The 16,852-nt window shown below is 42.4% G+C and overlaps 2 protein-coding genes and 1 long non-coding RNA gene across 3 annotated transcripts; all 3 read right to left on the reverse strand.

Annotated features, from left to right (window-relative positions):
• Window positions 1-4: 4 nt before the first annotated feature.
• On the reverse strand, window positions 5-9,218 carry zgc:114181 (uncharacterized protein LOC619255 homolog). The gene is made up of 12 exons (XM_031322837.2): window positions 8,961-9,218; window positions 8,429-8,539; window positions 7,706-7,849; window positions 6,798-6,960; window positions 6,174-6,262; window positions 5,362-5,559; window positions 5,097-5,181; window positions 3,792-3,952; window positions 3,550-3,714; window positions 3,325-3,466; window positions 2,306-2,453; window positions 5-314 (listed from the first exon to the last, which is right to left on the reverse strand). The coding sequence occupies exons 1-12, from the start codon at window positions 9,042-9,044 to the stop codon at window positions 236-238; spliced, it is 1,569 nt and encodes a 522-aa protein (XP_031178697.1). The 5' UTR covers window positions 9,045-9,218; the 3' UTR covers window positions 5-235.
• On the reverse strand, window positions 4,840-5,090 carry LOC116066667. Its single transcript, XR_004109011.1, has 2 exons — window positions 4,929-5,090; window positions 4,840-4,873 (listed from the first exon to the last, which is right to left on the reverse strand). It is a non-coding gene; the product is annotated as an uncharacterized LOC116066667 (long non-coding RNA).
• A 1,817-nt stretch (window positions 9,219-11,035) lies between the features above and the next one.
• LOC116066642 (homeodomain-interacting protein kinase 3-like) lies at window positions 11,036-12,839 on the reverse strand. Its single transcript, XM_031322841.2, has one exon. The coding sequence runs from the start codon at window positions 12,748-12,750 to the stop codon at window positions 11,236-11,238; it is 1,515 nt and encodes a 504-aa protein (XP_031178701.1). The 5' UTR covers window positions 12,751-12,839; the 3' UTR covers window positions 11,036-11,235.
• Between the last annotated feature and the right edge of the window lie 4,013 nt (window positions 12,840-16,852).

Below are 16,852 nucleotides of genomic sequence, written 5' to 3' on the forward strand. Positions count from 1 at the left end.
CAAATGTTGCATTGTAGGCCTACAGCTTTTATTACATCACACACACTTACAGTAAAGACATATATAGATAGATAGATAGATAGATAGATAGATAGATAGATAGATAGATAGATAGATAGATAGATAGATTTTACAGATGCAGATAAATTCAAGCTTAGCAGCACACAGAACAGTGGATGGAAGGAAGATAAAGTCACAGTGAAAATATGAAGCAGGCTTGTGTCAGAAGAGCTCATCACACGCTGGTCTTCTTCAGCTTGGATACTTCATACAGGAAGGAGACGAATAACTTGGTTCCCTCGATATAGTTGTACCTGGGTGGGGAAAGTTAAAGCAAGGAAAGGGTTAAAAAGATGTTGGACTGGACGTTTCTGCACACTCACGGTAACAAAAGCATATATGGGCCAATATAAAGCCTCATTTACATCACTTTCTACAGACCTGCACCATTGTTTACAGACTTATCTTACATGAAATGTCTGTTCAAAATCCTAAAATGTTCTGGTGTACTGATGACGACCAAATGGAGTGGTTGTTTAGATTTAATATATATTGGCAAAAAGAAGAAGGTGTATTTGTTTAATTTATGTTGCTATTCTGGTATCTGGTCCTTTGTTATAAATAATGGTGTTGTGTAAGCCCGTTTGAGCTGGACATACTTTTTCTGCGTGTGCATGACACAATAATAAAATTATTCATTCATTCATTCATTCATTCTTCAAAGTCCCAAACATGAAAGATCTAGTCCCTGTTACGCCAGCCAGTAAAACTTCCACCACACTTTAAAGGTCTCACAGCATCCAGCGGGTGAACCCTGTCAGCCATCTGTTCTGTTTCTCTCTTCTCCAGAAGCTGATGTCACTTTCTCGTGTTGGGTTAGTGGCATTGTTAATATTTTTTTCCCTATTCCACATTGATCCTACATCCTGTAGAGGGATGTGCAAAAGTTCAGGATATAAAGAATGTGCAGGGGGCACATTCTTTATATCCTGAACTTTTGCACATCCCTCTACATTTTTGTACATTCTGCACATACCCAATTAATGCTCAATAGTTATATGTACAGTATGTATGCGTTATTTGATTCTGTATTCATTGTTTGTTTATTTTATATTGTTTTGATGTATGCACCTTCAACCAACACACATTCTAAGTAAGCTACTTACCTAGTAAAACTTTCGGATTCGGATTGTGAGCCTGCAGCCACATGTGTTTAACACATGGTGAAAGTTATAGGCTAAAGCATTATTCAATGATGAAGAGAGGATAAGACCGTCTGATGAAATGTTCCTCTGCTGCAGCCTGTGTTCATCTTCACACCCAACAGACTCAGTAGAAAAGATGAACTAACAAAGTTTTTTATTTAGAACTTCCTGTTCCAGTCGGCTTTTTCCTTTCGAGCAGCCCGTACATAGAATACCATACCCACAGAACTAAGGAACATCACATCTATCAAATCCTTCTCCAAATCCATAAAACATTGGTTATTGACTAATCAAATATGCTGCCATAATCCAGAATAATGTGTTTGTCTTTATCGCGACAGTAGTGTCTCTGTGTCTGCTTATGTGTTGTTGATGCATTCCAATGTGTGTCTGTGCACTTTTACCTGCTGTGTATGATACCTGTGTTATGTTTTTCTCATCAATCTGCCAGTTGTCATAATCTGGAATAGTGGTTGTGTCATTTTACTTGTCTATGCCTATGTCTTTCTTGTTTTATGTGTATTTGTTGTATTGTTGTAGCATAAGCCATTCACCTGCTAGGGACTGCAGATGAAAATTAGCCTGTATTGCTAAATCTGGCACATTTACATGTCTCTATCTGTGTTACATGTCTCTCTATGTCTATCTCAAGATAGATTATAAAGACAGTCGCGTTCTCGTATAGGCCGCCGTCTTGGGAGCTACAGTCTTCCTAAACTATCTTTTTAATAAACTGTCTGTACACTTATAAAGTTCTCAATGCTTTGGTTAACATTTAGGGACCCTCATTATGCTACCGTTGAAGTGTGGTGATATTTTGAGCCTTTTTAATGGTATAAATAGCAATTTGTTTTTGCTTTCCCTGTGCCCCGAATACTAGCGTTGTAAGCTAATCAGCGGTCCGCGCTAGCTTGTTTCAAGCTACAAACACATTAGATTAGCATGAAAACATGTCCCAGAGAACGACAGAGTGGGTACACATCTGTTATTAACCCCTAGGTTCGTTTTGCAGCGGAATTGTCCTTTAATGTGCGTTGTCCCTTTTAAATAAAGACAATGCTAAAAATCTAAAATGAAATAGAAACCCAGTGGAGTCAAACCTGCTCATTTTCTCATTCTGGGAGTGCATCCCGTCATCAAAGCCTCCGATGGGCATCATGATGATGCTTTTCATCGTCACATCCTGGAAGGTTCTGGCGATAGGGATGGTCCCGCCCTCGCGGATCAAGTCAGGATCTGTGTTAAAAACTGGAGAAGGTAGAGTGTAACGGACATAAGCTCTCAGGTATCTAGCACAGTATGCAAGATGTCATGAAGCAGTAAACAGAGAGGCATATTATCCAACAATCTAACATGGGGTAAAAGATCAGTAGTTTATATCCATGAGGCTCCACTTCCGGGATTGCTCCGTTGTCATCGGAAATTCCGCTGGATTTCACTCTTTTCTGACGGTCGTCCGTTACCTTCGGTTACATTCGGACTCAATGACCAATTACCGGAAATAACAAGTGGGACGAGCGTGACGAACGCCTCTCATAATCTGACGAAAATCTTTTAAACTGACCTTTGTCGATCTGAAATGAAGACAGATTCTGCAACTGCATGGCATATTTCTCGCTTAAAATGTTTTCAGAAACGGTGAACTATCTTCATAAAATACGAGATCGTATTCCGAACGAGCCGCCATTATGGTCTGGCTTTGAAATTCGGGAGAAGCCAGAGCCACGTGACGCGTTCGTCCAATCAGCTGCCGGTTTTCATTTTTTGGGCGACAATACAGATTAGCGCCGCCTGCTGTTATGGAGACGTATTAGGTCTCGTGCACGCGCAGAACGTACGCTCAAGTTGGCGCCGCTTCGGTGTGTTCCGAGGCACTTTTTTGACCAACTCGGGGAGGCAGTCAGTCCAACTGCCTTTTCTGCCGATGGTCGGTCGTCGGGTTGGTGTGTCAGAGCCTTTAGTCTACCTCTCATTTATACTGCACATGTGGGATTATGAGTACATTCACTAAGGTACTTCAGTGATGTACAGGTACATTAGGCTACTTGAGAACTTTTTTGCCTATTCCTACTAATTTCAGAGAGCTAGTGATACTGAAGGTGTTGAATGTGTTGTGTACCTCTGTTCACAGCAGCCTTCCCGGCCTCGTAGAGAGGATGCTGAGGGTCGGCCAGCCAAGGCTTGGCCCCGATCACCATCGTGACTTTCAGCTTATTGGGACTCTTTCGCTTGGCAAACACTGAGTGAAGGTAGTCTGTTACCTACAGCATCAAAGCAACCAGATTAGAGGAGAGGCCCTTTATGAGAGGAAAGACCTGATTCAGAGCCTCCACATCCTGTTTACCTGTTTCTTGACCATAGCAGGGTCCATGTTGGGAACTTGTCGAATGGAGAACTTGGCAGTAACCTTAGCAGGGATGACCGTCTTTGTGCCAGGGTCTGAGAAGGCCCCCTCGATGCCATGGATGGAGACAGTGGGGTAGCGCCACATGTGAGCCAACAGGTCCACCTGCAGGAAACACACAATGTCACTAATCTTGTGTCCACGTTGTCTTAAAGTAGATTGTTTTAAGATTATACGCTTACCTTATTGTTGTACATGAGCTGGTTGACACCGGTCTTGTTCTTGTGGTTTTCGATGTCAAATTGGATGTCCTGATACATTTTCCATTCATCATCAGAGAGAGGGGCCACAGCTTCCCTGATCCCGGGAATCAGGATCGTACCACTGGGGCTGATCAGTGTGTCTAAGACCACAAGTTACGCCAAACCAGCAACACATTATACATCTCTTGCAAAAGCAAAAAAATCTTGCAAACTCTTTTAAAAAATGTGTTAATGCATAAATTGTGCTGTATAGAACTGAAGTGAAGTAATATTAATCATACACAATGTCACAGACCTAAAGTGCCTGAAACAGAATAATGCAGAGAGGAGCGAATACATGAACTCTAAGCTTCCGGTCTTCGTCTCAGTTAGTTTGTGGTCATTTCATTAAATGCACAGTTTTCTCGGAAATATGCTCTGTTTACTAAAAAAGTGGTGCATGTTCCTAAACAGATGTGTTAATCTTATAAAGAGCTAAGTGTCCCACAGTGAATCAGGGCTAAGTGCTAAAAGAGTGCTTGAAGGTGTTAAATCTTATGATAGCTTCAATAATACGTTGGTGGATTGCCTGCCAATATATATCAGACACAGCACATTAAAATGATTCATGAGCTTCATTTAACTGTGTGTATAACAGCTGATGGATCATAAAAACCATCAGTGAGCCTCACACTGTACTGTGTTCTGACAGTCCCACACACACGCACGCACGCACACACACACACACACACACACACACACACACACACACCGTCCTGGTGACACTAATACTCACTACAGCTCCACATGTGGATTCATCTGCAGCTGAAAATAGTCCTCAACAAAGTCACTATTTCCTCCTGATTGTTTAATGAAAAACTAGAGTGAGCAGCTGTTTGAGGAAATTACTTTTAAAGTGATACTATTGGTGACCTGTTTTGAAGATGTATCTCCTCAGTAAGAACCACTGGGCTTGGAGCTGAGAGCCACAGACAGGATGTCCCAAAGTATTAAGAGGTGACTAACACATTGTTGGTTTTGGTCTTTATGAAATACATAACATAATCCTAGCCTTATCCTGACTAGTTTATGCTGCCATTCTGCTCAGGTCTCACTTTAGAAAGATATGTGAAAAACTTTCAATAAAGGTTAACAGTCAAATTCAAAATGTGCCCTGCAGGTACCTGGCATGGTGCTGAGGCCCTACTGATCTCAGGTCCAGTGTCTTATCTTCCTGTGAGTGAGTGAGTGAGTGATTGAGTGAGTGAATTCATTAATGTACGTACTACCTAAAAATACACTCACCCAGAATGCCAATGAGGTCAGTCATTGGTTCAATCACTGTGCCTCCATAAACACCAGAATGTAAGTCCTGTTTAGGTCCTTCAACCTGAAAACACACCACGGAAGAGCTGAGTGACTGAAGGATTACCAACAACTTATCTGAAGCTGAATGTTTCAGTTTGGATGTGTGTTTCTGTGTGTGTGTGTGTGTGTGTGTGTGTGTGTGTGTGTGTGTGTGTGTGTGTGTGTGTGTGTGTGTGTGTGTGTGTGTGTGTGCATACACAACCTCAGCGAAGAAGTAGCAGTTGCCTCTGGTGCCGTAGGTGAGGGCGGGCCGCCGGCTCAGCCAGCCGCAGTCTGAGATGATGATGTAATCCACGTCGGAGAAGAAGGTGTCTCTCTGGGCCATGATCATGGCGTCCAGGCCGTTAGAGCCCGTCTCCTCCATGCCCTCGATGACAAACTTCACATTGACCGGCAGCTCCTGGTGGACAGACAGGAGACTGCATCAGATCAGTGGGGCTCTCATCTGAAAAAACAGCTGGTTTTGGATGACAAGCCTTTTTGAAATTTGTAATGGTGTTACAACAGGCTTTGAGGAACTAATATCAGGAGCCATAACCGCGTGTGCAACACACTTCCTTTCCCCTTAATGCACCCAGCATCTGGATCAGGCCTAACCCGGTGTGCTTTGTTTCCCAGGATAAGTGGCAGAGAGGATGGCGGTGGCAGACTGCTGCAGTGACTTAGCACAAACAGCAGTGACTTAGCAAAAACAGCAGTGACTTAGCAAAAAACAGCAGTGACTTAGTCAGTCTGGCTGAAGCTCGACTCTTGGCTCTCACTCTCTCTCTAAGGGTGCAGTTATGTGTCGAGTGTTTTACTCAGTCTGCTGAAATAAATAGGAGTCATCTTTTAGGTCTGTCTTGCCTGCACGCTCTGTTTCCCTCTTTGAATTTAAAGTGTTTTAATGGCAAAGATGATTTGCAAATTAGCGCTCTAATCCGTCCTTTGGTCTGAGGTCTCAGTGCCTCTGCAGCCCCCCTTACACATGTGACTTTTTGTAGCATGCATAAACAGCCCAAATGAACATCTCACCATGTTAAGGGCCTGGTAAGCCTCCACAGCATGGATCCACGCTAAAACTGGAGCCTTGTTGTCTGACGCTCCTCTTCCATACAGGTTACCTACAGACACAAGAGTCATTCTGTGAGTGTGTGTGTGTGTGTGTGTGTGTGTGTGTGGGGCACTGGAGATTAGATGGGATGTTTCAAACCTGTGTAATGTGAAGTACTTTCTGTTTAGTTATGGATGTGAAACGCTGTTTGCATTAAGATACGCAACACAAGTGTGTGTGTGTGTGTGTGTGTGTGTGTGTGTGTGTGTGTGTGTGTGTGTGTGTGTGTGTGTGTGTGTGTGTGCGTGTGTGTGTGCGTGTGTGTGTGTGTGTGTGTGTGTGTGTGCGCGCGCGTGTGTTTGTTCATAGAACATAGCTGCTGTGAAACAATATAAAAATAAAGTTTTATTCCTCTGATTCACTGCTTTGTTCTTGTTCATTCACTCTTCAACCTCTCCAGCTTGCTCAACCATCGCTGCACTCTCTCTCTTTCTCTCTCTCTCTCTCTCTCTCTGTCTCTCTGTCTCTCTCTCTTACAAGAATGTAAAATGGCGTTCTGTGGGGTTTGAGCTGCGCAGCAGGACCTGGAGCTTAAAGGCTGTTACCATTGATGTCAGTCAGGTTGTAGGGATCTGTTGCCCAGCCGTCCTCTAGCTTCGCTGGCTGGACATCCACATGACCGTAGACACACACTGTGAGTTTGTTTGAGTCATTGCCAAACTGAGCCGTCACCACTTTAGGCAACGCTAACGTCTGGCCGTCAGGAAGCTGCAGACATTAAAGCAGAGTTAACATCAGCATGGACTGCTGCAGTGTCCCTCCAGCATGTGCACATACTTTGCTTCCATGTGTTGCAACAGCAAAGTACACACACTGCACAATTTCAATCTCTCAAATATCCACAGTGTGTAGCATTATATTAAGAAATATGGATCATATTATTATAATCATTATAAGAAATATGGAGCAGTGAACAATGTGTGCATTGCATAGAACTTTATGGGATGGGAATGTTTGTTCCAGGTAGGCTATAAGTCAAACCATCAGGTGGAGAAACAGAGTTATTGTTTGAAAAAACTTTAGATTTGACTGTAAAACATTTAAAAATATAATAAATTAATGTTATTAGGCAAGTGACCATGGCATAAGCGGGCCCCTCTGAAGCCCTCCTAATCTTAATGCCCTTCTAGCTGTCCATACATTACTGATAATGGACACCTCGCCGGGCATTAACCCTTACATATCTGCTTGTTCTGAGCCTGTTTTTTGGACCTTGTATTCTGCCGGCCCCTCTTGGGGCCTGTGTGACCCTGCCTGAACTGTTCCAGTCCACTAAACTTTCCTCACAAACTCTGACAGCCTCTGTCCCCCTCCCTGATGACGAGCCAACCAGAACCAGAATATTTACTAACCAGGTAGGATGATGATTATTTATATAATATCTCAGTATTGCAGCTATTATAAAGAATAAAAAAGGCCCAGAGGGGCCAGGAGAGAAAGCTCTGTCACTGACTTCTTGTTCTCCGACGTCCACCAGCTCGACAGTCCCTCCCATCAGCCTTAGCTTCTGAGCCGTCATGTCCATCATGCGGTGCAGCTCGGCTCTCTTTAAGACGTTGCTGGAGTCACTTTCGATTGCAATCCAGTCCCTTAGAGCCTGAAACACACACAGACACAACACTCAAAACAAAATCCTTCTGCCATCGTGTAAAATCCTCCACATTACTTCACTACTTGACTAAAATGTTCTCTTTCATTTTAAACCAAGGAATCTAAGGTGAAACAATCAAGTTCAAATGATCAGATTTCTGCTCTAACATATACTTAAGATCATGTGTAAGTGTTGAGGATTTAAAAAGTATTTCCATTTCAAGTCTCTTTGCCACCAACTTTGTCTGAGCACCGTTACTAAATGGTTTGGATTATTAAAATGATCTCTAAAAGCCATTATCACTGTGCAAGGTTTTAAAGGGATTTTGAAAACTTTGTAGGCACCAAGTGACTTGTAACTTTGCCGCGCGGTGGCCGTTTTAATCACGTGACCATTCATTCAAGTTTAAGTTAGTTTTAAACATGTCGTCAACGTTGTGAACCTGGACTAGTTACGTTTAGGAGTTTGCTCAGTAGGACTTACAATCTCCGTGGTGTTAATTTTACATCTCTAATGCTTGGATTCTGCAGTGCCTGGACTCGGCTCTGAAGTATTGCCAAAAGAAGAGGAAAAATGATATTGTACCTCCACATATTCTTCTTGATGGCTGTCAATGTACTGTGCAAGCTCCGTGTACTGGAAGGCATGAGCAGTAGAGATGAGCAGCAGAATGGAAGGAAGAACTGGAACATTCATCTGTTGGGAGAGTCAGAAACTGAATTATTGGTAGATGACTGTGTGAAAGCTCATCACTTCATCAGAGTAAAATCATGAGTCCAGATTCCACCAATGCAAGAAATGACAAAATAAATGTGAAATGTTCTTTAAATGTAATGCTCCTACGCTACATGATGGTTAATCTGCCAATTGCGTATTCATTTAATTGTTAGTCTATAAAATGTTTTTTGTTTTGAGTCTAAGGTGACGTCCTCAAATGTATTTTTGTCTAAAACCCAAAGATATTCAGTTTACAAGGATATATGACAAATAAATTCAACACATCCTCTATTTTGTTTAATTTAAAGTCCACCATTTGTAATTCATGCGTAAAAACAGAGTGTAATATCACCCTCACCTGTGACTATATTTCAAAGTGAAACTACACTCATGGTCCTACCTTGTCTCTGCTGGAGGTGTGTGTGTGTGGCGCTATCCTCAGGCCTTGTGCTGCTGCCAGGACATTTATATAGCGTTCCTTCATGTGCCCCTCCCACTGGGCCCCGGGGTCACACAGTCAAACATTTCCTGACACGGTGCCAAGACAGCTGACAAATTGCATTGTTTTTTTGCTGACAGGCACAAGAATTACTCTCAATCTATTGATCCTGGTCCAAGAACGCACACCGGGGTTCAGCAGTAACAAAGTAGCGTGGTGAAATGAACACATTCCTGTTGTTGGTGTTTTGGAGTCTCCATGCAAACCCCCACACATGCACAAGAACTTCTTGTTCCATATTAGGCAGGTGTCCTGTTGTGCTGTACTTAACGCTGAGCTACTTGTAGGCATTCCTAGTTGACATGCAGCTACATTCGATTATTCCCCTAAAACGGGTTTGTCTGAAAATATTTAATCCCATCACCTCTTCATGTTCATTGGATAAATTGTCCTTCCTTTCTCTTCCTGTGTGTCCCAGTGTGAGACAGGACTAGAGCCTGGGGATTTGTCACACTGGCGTGAAAATAAAATTTATAGCGGGGGGTCAAAAAGCAAAGCCTTAGTGTGCAACTGGAACTTTACACTCAAGTGCGTGTTTGAGTTTTCTGTGTTTGAGTTTGCATGTGTCTGCATTCAGTATTCCAATGTAATGGAGTTGGGGACCTTCCCTTTAATCATTAGTCATGGTGAGACAGATAACGGGGACTCAGTGCAAACAAAAAACAATTCATTCAAACAAAAAAGTGACCTGATGACATTTTCCCTAAACTGACAATTGAAAAATAGCTGGGACACTGCATTGGAAATAAAATGGTAGAGAAGCTGTAATAAACCTGATCAAGTCCTTGCTGTTCTTATAGACATTTCTACTGTGCTGAAACTATTTGACTTAATCAACTGTTAGTGTATCCTGATTTAATTAAGCTGTCTGCCTTTTGTCTTAGCCTGGTGTCAAGAGGAAGCATTCCCCATGATCACTGAGTGAGACCTTTTGTTCAGAGCCTAAATCAGCTCCTCACACCTGACCTAATCAAAGAACTTTTTCATTAGTTTAAGCAGACCCTATGTCTATGCAAATCTCCTCGGACAGTCTTGGGAATGAATTTCTTCTCAGCTTTAGTTTATTCAGTTGCTTCCTGTAACCTTGTATAAAAGAGAGAATTCTACAGCTTTTTGTTAACTTCTGATGATTAAAACCCATCTGAACCAGCCACTTAATTGGACCTGAAAGAACCTTTACTTCCACAGAAGTCACACTTCAAACATACAATGTGTCATGTTCTGCCACTAAGGGTCTCTCACTCAAAACAATATTAAGAAAGATGGACATTTTGATGACCTTGTGAAGTTGTGTGGGATAATGGGAGTTGTTCTCTTCATTGTTAAACAAACACCATTGCCAGTGAAAACGTATCGAACGTGACTTAGGCAGAAATAAGGTTTCACAGTTGAGTTCAAGTTTTAACATTTTAGAATGAGCTTACATGTGAAATACAAATACAATGGCAGACTTGACATAGTGACACTGAACAAGTCCTTGCCTCCTAAAATAAGCCATGAAAACCATCGTTGATTGTGAGAGAGAAGGGATGCAAACCACACGCTCTGAGTTGAAGTCAGACACCGTGCTGCCGACCATTCAGAAAATAGAAGTTTAAACAGAACCAACCTGTATATCAGTAGACAAAATAAGACTTAGCTTTTCATTTAAAAGGATATTTTGCTTATTTAAATCCAGCTCTGTCACGGCAGTAACGGTCTTTGGCTTCCAGTGCCAGTGCACAGAGCTCCCCGCCGAGCAGAGCAGCAGAGTATGATGCGAAAAATGTCATGCGGACGTCCACTCCTCCGTGCACTGGCACCTCGGAGGGAGGCCAAACACTTCATCATCTTAACACAATGCCCACACTGAGATGAAACAGAGCTGGATTAAAATTCCTTTAATGATATGAACTAATTCCTGATGACAATATTGATGACAAAACTCAATATTGTTTTTTATTTATATTTTATTTTCATTCATAATCAATCCATTATCTCTACCCACATATAGTTTTCAGGGTCACTTCTGTAGGCACTAGTAAACCTATTCTGCTTGTGCCTGGACTGTGGGAGAGAGGGGAACCGGAGTAAACCCACGTAGCCATGGGGAGGACGTCCACAGCTCTATGCAGGAAGGCAGGTTCCAACCCCGAACCTTCTTGCTGTGCAGTGAGTGTTGGCTGACGATATGTCTTCATTCAGATGTGGCGTGTCTTTCATTTGTAACATCACCTCTGCAGCAACGTACAAACTTAAAAATCCTAGTGAAGAACCGCCAGGCCATCTTGAAAAACTTCCAGGTTTTGACTTCGACGAGGCTTCTGTAGGTCTCGTTATCACTGCTGCCGTTGACCCCGTCTGAATGATGGGTAACAGAGGCGGGTGAAGCTGCCTCATTAGGGCCAGCAGCAGTTTCTTCATCGGCTGATAGTGAGTCATTCGAGTTAGCAATGGACGCTTCATTCCAATGTACCGCTTCGCTGGACGTTACAAAGCGCTTGAACTGGACTGACGACTGCTTCGACAGTCCGCAGTCTCTGAGGGTGGAACGTGCTGCAGTCACATAAGAGCGGTCGTGAGTGTGACGAGGTAAGTGTCTCATTGTGATGAAACGGTGCCCAAGAGCTTCGCTGGGGGAGATTCTCTTTTTACAATCCACATGCAGCATCCGTTTGAGGAGGCTTAAAAAAGCCAGTGTGTCATCATACTCGGTGGCCTGCTTCACTGTTGGGTGGAACCTTGCCACGTCCTCCAGACTGTTCAACTTGTCGTAAATGCCATTGCGGCATTTGGTCATGGAGTCTGTTTTGAGCTTGTATTCCTTTTGAGTGTTCAGCCTCCATTTTGGAACGGAGAACTCTTTGTTCTTGCTGAAAAAGTTCCTGGTATTAATCCCGTTATTCAGCAGGCGATCGCCGGGCTGACCCTGCATCTGCACGATCACTCTCATCACCTCGTATTCGCAGTGTGTTGGATACAGGTGCTTGCCCAGGTACAGGAAGGCCAAAACGCAGCCCAGAGACCACATGTCTACAGCCTCGTCCAATGGGAGGCCCAGGATGACCTCGGGGGCCCTGTAGCCGAGGGCCTGAATGGTGCCAAGGAACATTGTGGAAACTGTAGCAGCCAAACCAAAGTCAATCAGTTTCACCCTGAAGGGCTGCAGCTTGTGGTTAACCAGCATCACATTGTCTGGTTTGATGTCTGTGTGCAGCAGGCCGATGCTCTTGAGGGCATTCAGAGCCACCAGCATCTGCTGGGAGATCACTCTGATCCCAGACAAACACAGCGGCTTGGAGTTCCTCTCTTTCATCAGATCGTGCAGACTCGTGTCAAGCATTTCAAACACCAGACAGTAGTGTCCTTTGTGCCTAAAATACTCGGTCATCCTGACCAAGTTGTTCTTGTCTTCGTCAAGCTTCCTGAGTCTTCTTAGCATGGCCACCTCTCTTTTGCCAGTCGTGCCTGCGTCAGTCCGCACAATCTTCAGCGCCATCTTCTCATTGGTTTTTAGTTTTAGGCATCTGGCCACTTTCCCAAACCTCCCCTCCCCCAGAAAGGTCTCTACCAGGTAGCCACCTGACGTAGTAGGCAGAACTTCCTGTTCTTCTATCTGAAAATTGGTTTTGTTGTAAAGTGGTATTGTTGGAGCCATTTCTAAAAGATGTCTTTCTGGATCGAGTGTGATTGTTGTATTAATACATCTCATCTGAAAGCCTGCTGACTGATTCTGTCAAAGGAATTATGGAATGCTGACGTCACATTCAGAATGTTACTGTTTGTCTTTGATCTCTGACCAAAACAAAACGTCACGAGCAGTGTTGGGAGTAACGCGTTACAAAAGTAACGCAATTACAGTAATGTATTCCTTTTTGCTGTAACGCAGTAATATAACGCATTACTAATTAAATTTCGGTAATATTATACTCGTTACAGTCTCAGTAACGCGAGTTACAATGCATTTTAACGCAACATTTAGTGGTGCATTGGTTTTTTTAAGAATTCACCAACACCGCGACACATTTCTTCACAGGAAAAAAAAAAGCCGTATTATTTTCCTGTCGCTGTATTCGATGGTTGAGATGACTGCAGAGACAAATACATTTGCGAGATGGATATTATTTTCAGGAGTTATTACGCTGCGTTGAAGTGAGCTGTCCTGTTTCTGTTCCCGTGGTCAGAGCCAGAACCAGAGACAGTACGGACAGCATGTATGTCCCAACAGGTGACAGTACGTCAGCAGCTGACAGATATAAACATGTTGGGAATTAATGTTGAGGTAAATACACGTAAATATCATTGCATTTTATCAGCCGTAGAGAGTAACTGTCGGTACACGATCCGTTCTGCCTGCACGATCCGTTCTGCACATGCGCAAGATAATACTGTTTTACGTATCCATACGACCTGCACGATCTGTTCCACGCTAGCCTATGGCTAGCCTCCACCGGGAAGCTAACGTTAGTTTAGCTAACAGCTAATTCGGCTAACCGCTAGCTGACAGCTAGATTCAGTCTAAAATAACGTTAACTCAAACGTAATGTGAAAAGCAGGCTACAGCTAAATTAAGACTTCACAGTAATAACAATAAAGACAAGTATTGAGTGATTGTATTTTAAATGAGCACAAGTAAAGTAGAACTGACGTAACAGCTGTTATATATGTTAGGTGTTTGTTATATATGTCAACGTTTATTTTCAAGTTTTATTTTGAGGGTCTTTTAAAGTTATTACATGCTGTCTCAGCTAGCAGTTAGCCGAATTAGCTGTTAGCTAAACTAACGTTAGCTTGGCTGTCGACCGGAAGCGTGGAACAGATCGTGCAGTGTCGTAAATCCTCGTACAACCGCGCATGCGCGAACATTTTGCGCATGTGCAGAACGGATCGTGCAGGCAGAACGGATCGTGTACCGACAGTAACTATGCCTGTAGTGTAATGGCTTCGAAAGACGACCAAAAACACTTGTCTTTTACTGTGACCATTTACTGTTCAATATGTTGCAGTTTTACAAACAAGAAAGTGAACAACTTGAGCCTGACGGACATGTTGCATCTCAGTAAGCTAGCAAGAGTAGGCTACACAACAGACAACTTCCGTGTAGCCTACTTCAAAATAAAAGCACTTCCTGTGACGGTTCGCAGTAAAACTAAATTACTGTTAAATAAGGTTGTGTAGGCTACCTTTTCACAAATCAGCTGTAAATCAAGTACTGTAAATAATGTAAATAGTGAGTTTTAATCACACTATAATTGAACATTTCCTTTAGAGTGTTTTAAACTAAACAACATGAATTTCTTATTGAAGTGCTATAAACAAACATTTTACAACAATGCTGTACTTTTAATTGAGTATTTTCATTTTCTCCTACTTGCCTATTATACGTTTTACTTATCTATTTTGTATAGCTTTAGTTACTTTGCATATTTATATTAATTATACAAAATATGAATAATCTATGATGTATGGATAAAGAGGAGACTTTATTGATCCGGTGGTGAAATTCACAAGCTAGCTGCCAAATCAAACTTCCGCTGTTATTTTGGTGAAAGTAACTCAAAAGTAATGCAAAAGTAGTGTAACGCATTACAATTCAGAGACAGTAATATTGTAATATAACTAATTACTCTTAAATGACAGTAACTAGTAATCTAATGTATTACATTTTGGAAGTAACTTGCCCAACACTGGTCACGAGTGTCTGGTAGCCTATCAGCGCAGAGAGAGGTGCTTTTGTTCAAACTGCGGGCGCAAAGTGGATTTTAAGAACTGGAAGTTCTAAGAGAGAATTTAGAATCAAAAATCATAAAGGGGGAATATATCATGGAAAGGATATTCGGGCGATGTGACGTGTTCCGCCGACAATTGCACGCACCTCGCATCTCAAGTGAAAACTAATGTAAGGATTACTACGGCACAGTAGCGTTCTTTAATGATGAAGTCTAGTTTATGAACGTTTAGAGAAATCAATGTTTTATTACACTCAGTAGAAGTACTATTTCCTTGATGATTGGTCGGAAAGTTTCCTTTATTAATCTCTAAATATCTCTGGGGGGGATTCTTTATTGATGCGCGTTACACTGAACTATTAAGAATTTAGTTTTTAAATGCGTAAAAAAGAATGACGGGTATAAGATTCTGAGACACTAAATCCTGTCCCAGTGTGTGATTCTTGTGTCTTGACTGCAGATGCATTATCTGGCAGAACAGATGTTATGCAGCTGTGATAGGAGTCAAATAGCGTCCAAATTCTGAAGGCTAGAAGTTATCATTTATAAAAACATAACAAATGACACACAGAAGAGCACATATCTATAGCTTAAAGGGATTACAGTTACAAAACAAAATCTAATTCCCGTTGTCATCACATTCATCATCTTATAACAGTCATGCAACACACATGATATACCATGTTATATATTAATGTATCCATCAGTGTGCAAGCTACAGAACCGTCTTATTTTTACGTTTGGAAAACCCATGACACCAACCTTCTCCTTTATATTACTCATACCAAAAAACAATGTCGGCTCTAACTGTGCTGCCACTGTCATCACAGGCTGACACACACACACACACGCACGCACGCACGCACGCACGCACGCACGCACGCACACACACACACACACACACACACACAGAGACACACAGAGACACACGCACACACACATATTGTTCATTTGCAGTTGCTCACAGTCAGATTCAAGGTAAAAATAAGAGTAAGAAAAGAGCTAGTCAATAAGTGTATAAAAGTATCAGTGCAAGAAATAAAAAGGTTAAGAATATAGTAGGCCCTATAGTATAGTGTTCAGTTCAGGCTATCACGCTTCCTTGTTTTATTCAGATTTTTAAAAAATCATGGTATCACATAAATATGGTATGGGACGTTGCTTTCACTGGTTTCTAGTTGGCAAAATGTTCTGTGTGTCCACGTGGTGGTTGCACTGGATAGAGGGACAGAGATGTGTATTGAATAGGATGGTCTCATTCAGATCAAGAATTCCTTTGTAAGAGTTACCTGAGGACAGCAGTAGAAATGTATTGGTCATGTAGTAGAGTTATCGACTAAAAGGTGTATTTACCTAGCCTGGATGCCAGCCGAACTTAGCCCCGCCCACAACATTCTGACTAGAATCCGAGTATGACCATGTCAGGCTAGTATTTACCCTCAGATCTGTTCAAACAGCCCCACTCGTCTGTAAACTCGTTGGAGCCATAACTTACTGAAGAGACAAAACAAGCTTCATGTCATTATAGTCATCATGTTTACTTCCTTTAATTTCACTTTCCTTTGTGCTCCTGTTCACCGGCTGTGCTTTGGAGCCCTCCCCGTGCCCTTGTTCTGTGAAATGGCCCACGCTCAGTTCCATTCTGGGGCGAGTTTTGGAGCACAGTTCCAGGACAGATAACTGTACTTGGCAGTCTGTATGTGTCCACCTGGTGGCAGCACTGGACAGCAGTGCTGCTGCTTTCTGCACACTGTTGCTGGCTGTCCTGTGTGTGCAGACACAGGTGCTGTTTGAATAGTGCTGAGATGGAGCCATCATGTTCAAGCTGAAACATCTCTTCTCTCTTTGGTCAACATACTGTAGCAGCCAAACTAAAGGATTACATAAAACAATGAATGCAAGCGGTTTCACTAAGACACTGGGTTTCTTTTAGATATCCAATGCTTTTTTCCTAAAATATAGTTTTACAGACAGTTGACAGAAAAAAGGGAAAAGCAGAGGATCATACAGGTCATGCAGGGATCATTGAATGGTTAGATGAACATGAATATTATGCAATGGCTTCAACAGCAGCACACAACCACA

This window comes from Sander lucioperca, chromosome 10, assembly GCF_008315115.2.
Source record: "Sander lucioperca isolate FBNREF2018 chromosome 10, SLUC_FBN_1.2, whole genome shotgun sequence".
Lineage (NCBI taxonomy): Eukaryota > Metazoa > Chordata > Actinopteri > Perciformes > Percidae > Sander > Sander lucioperca.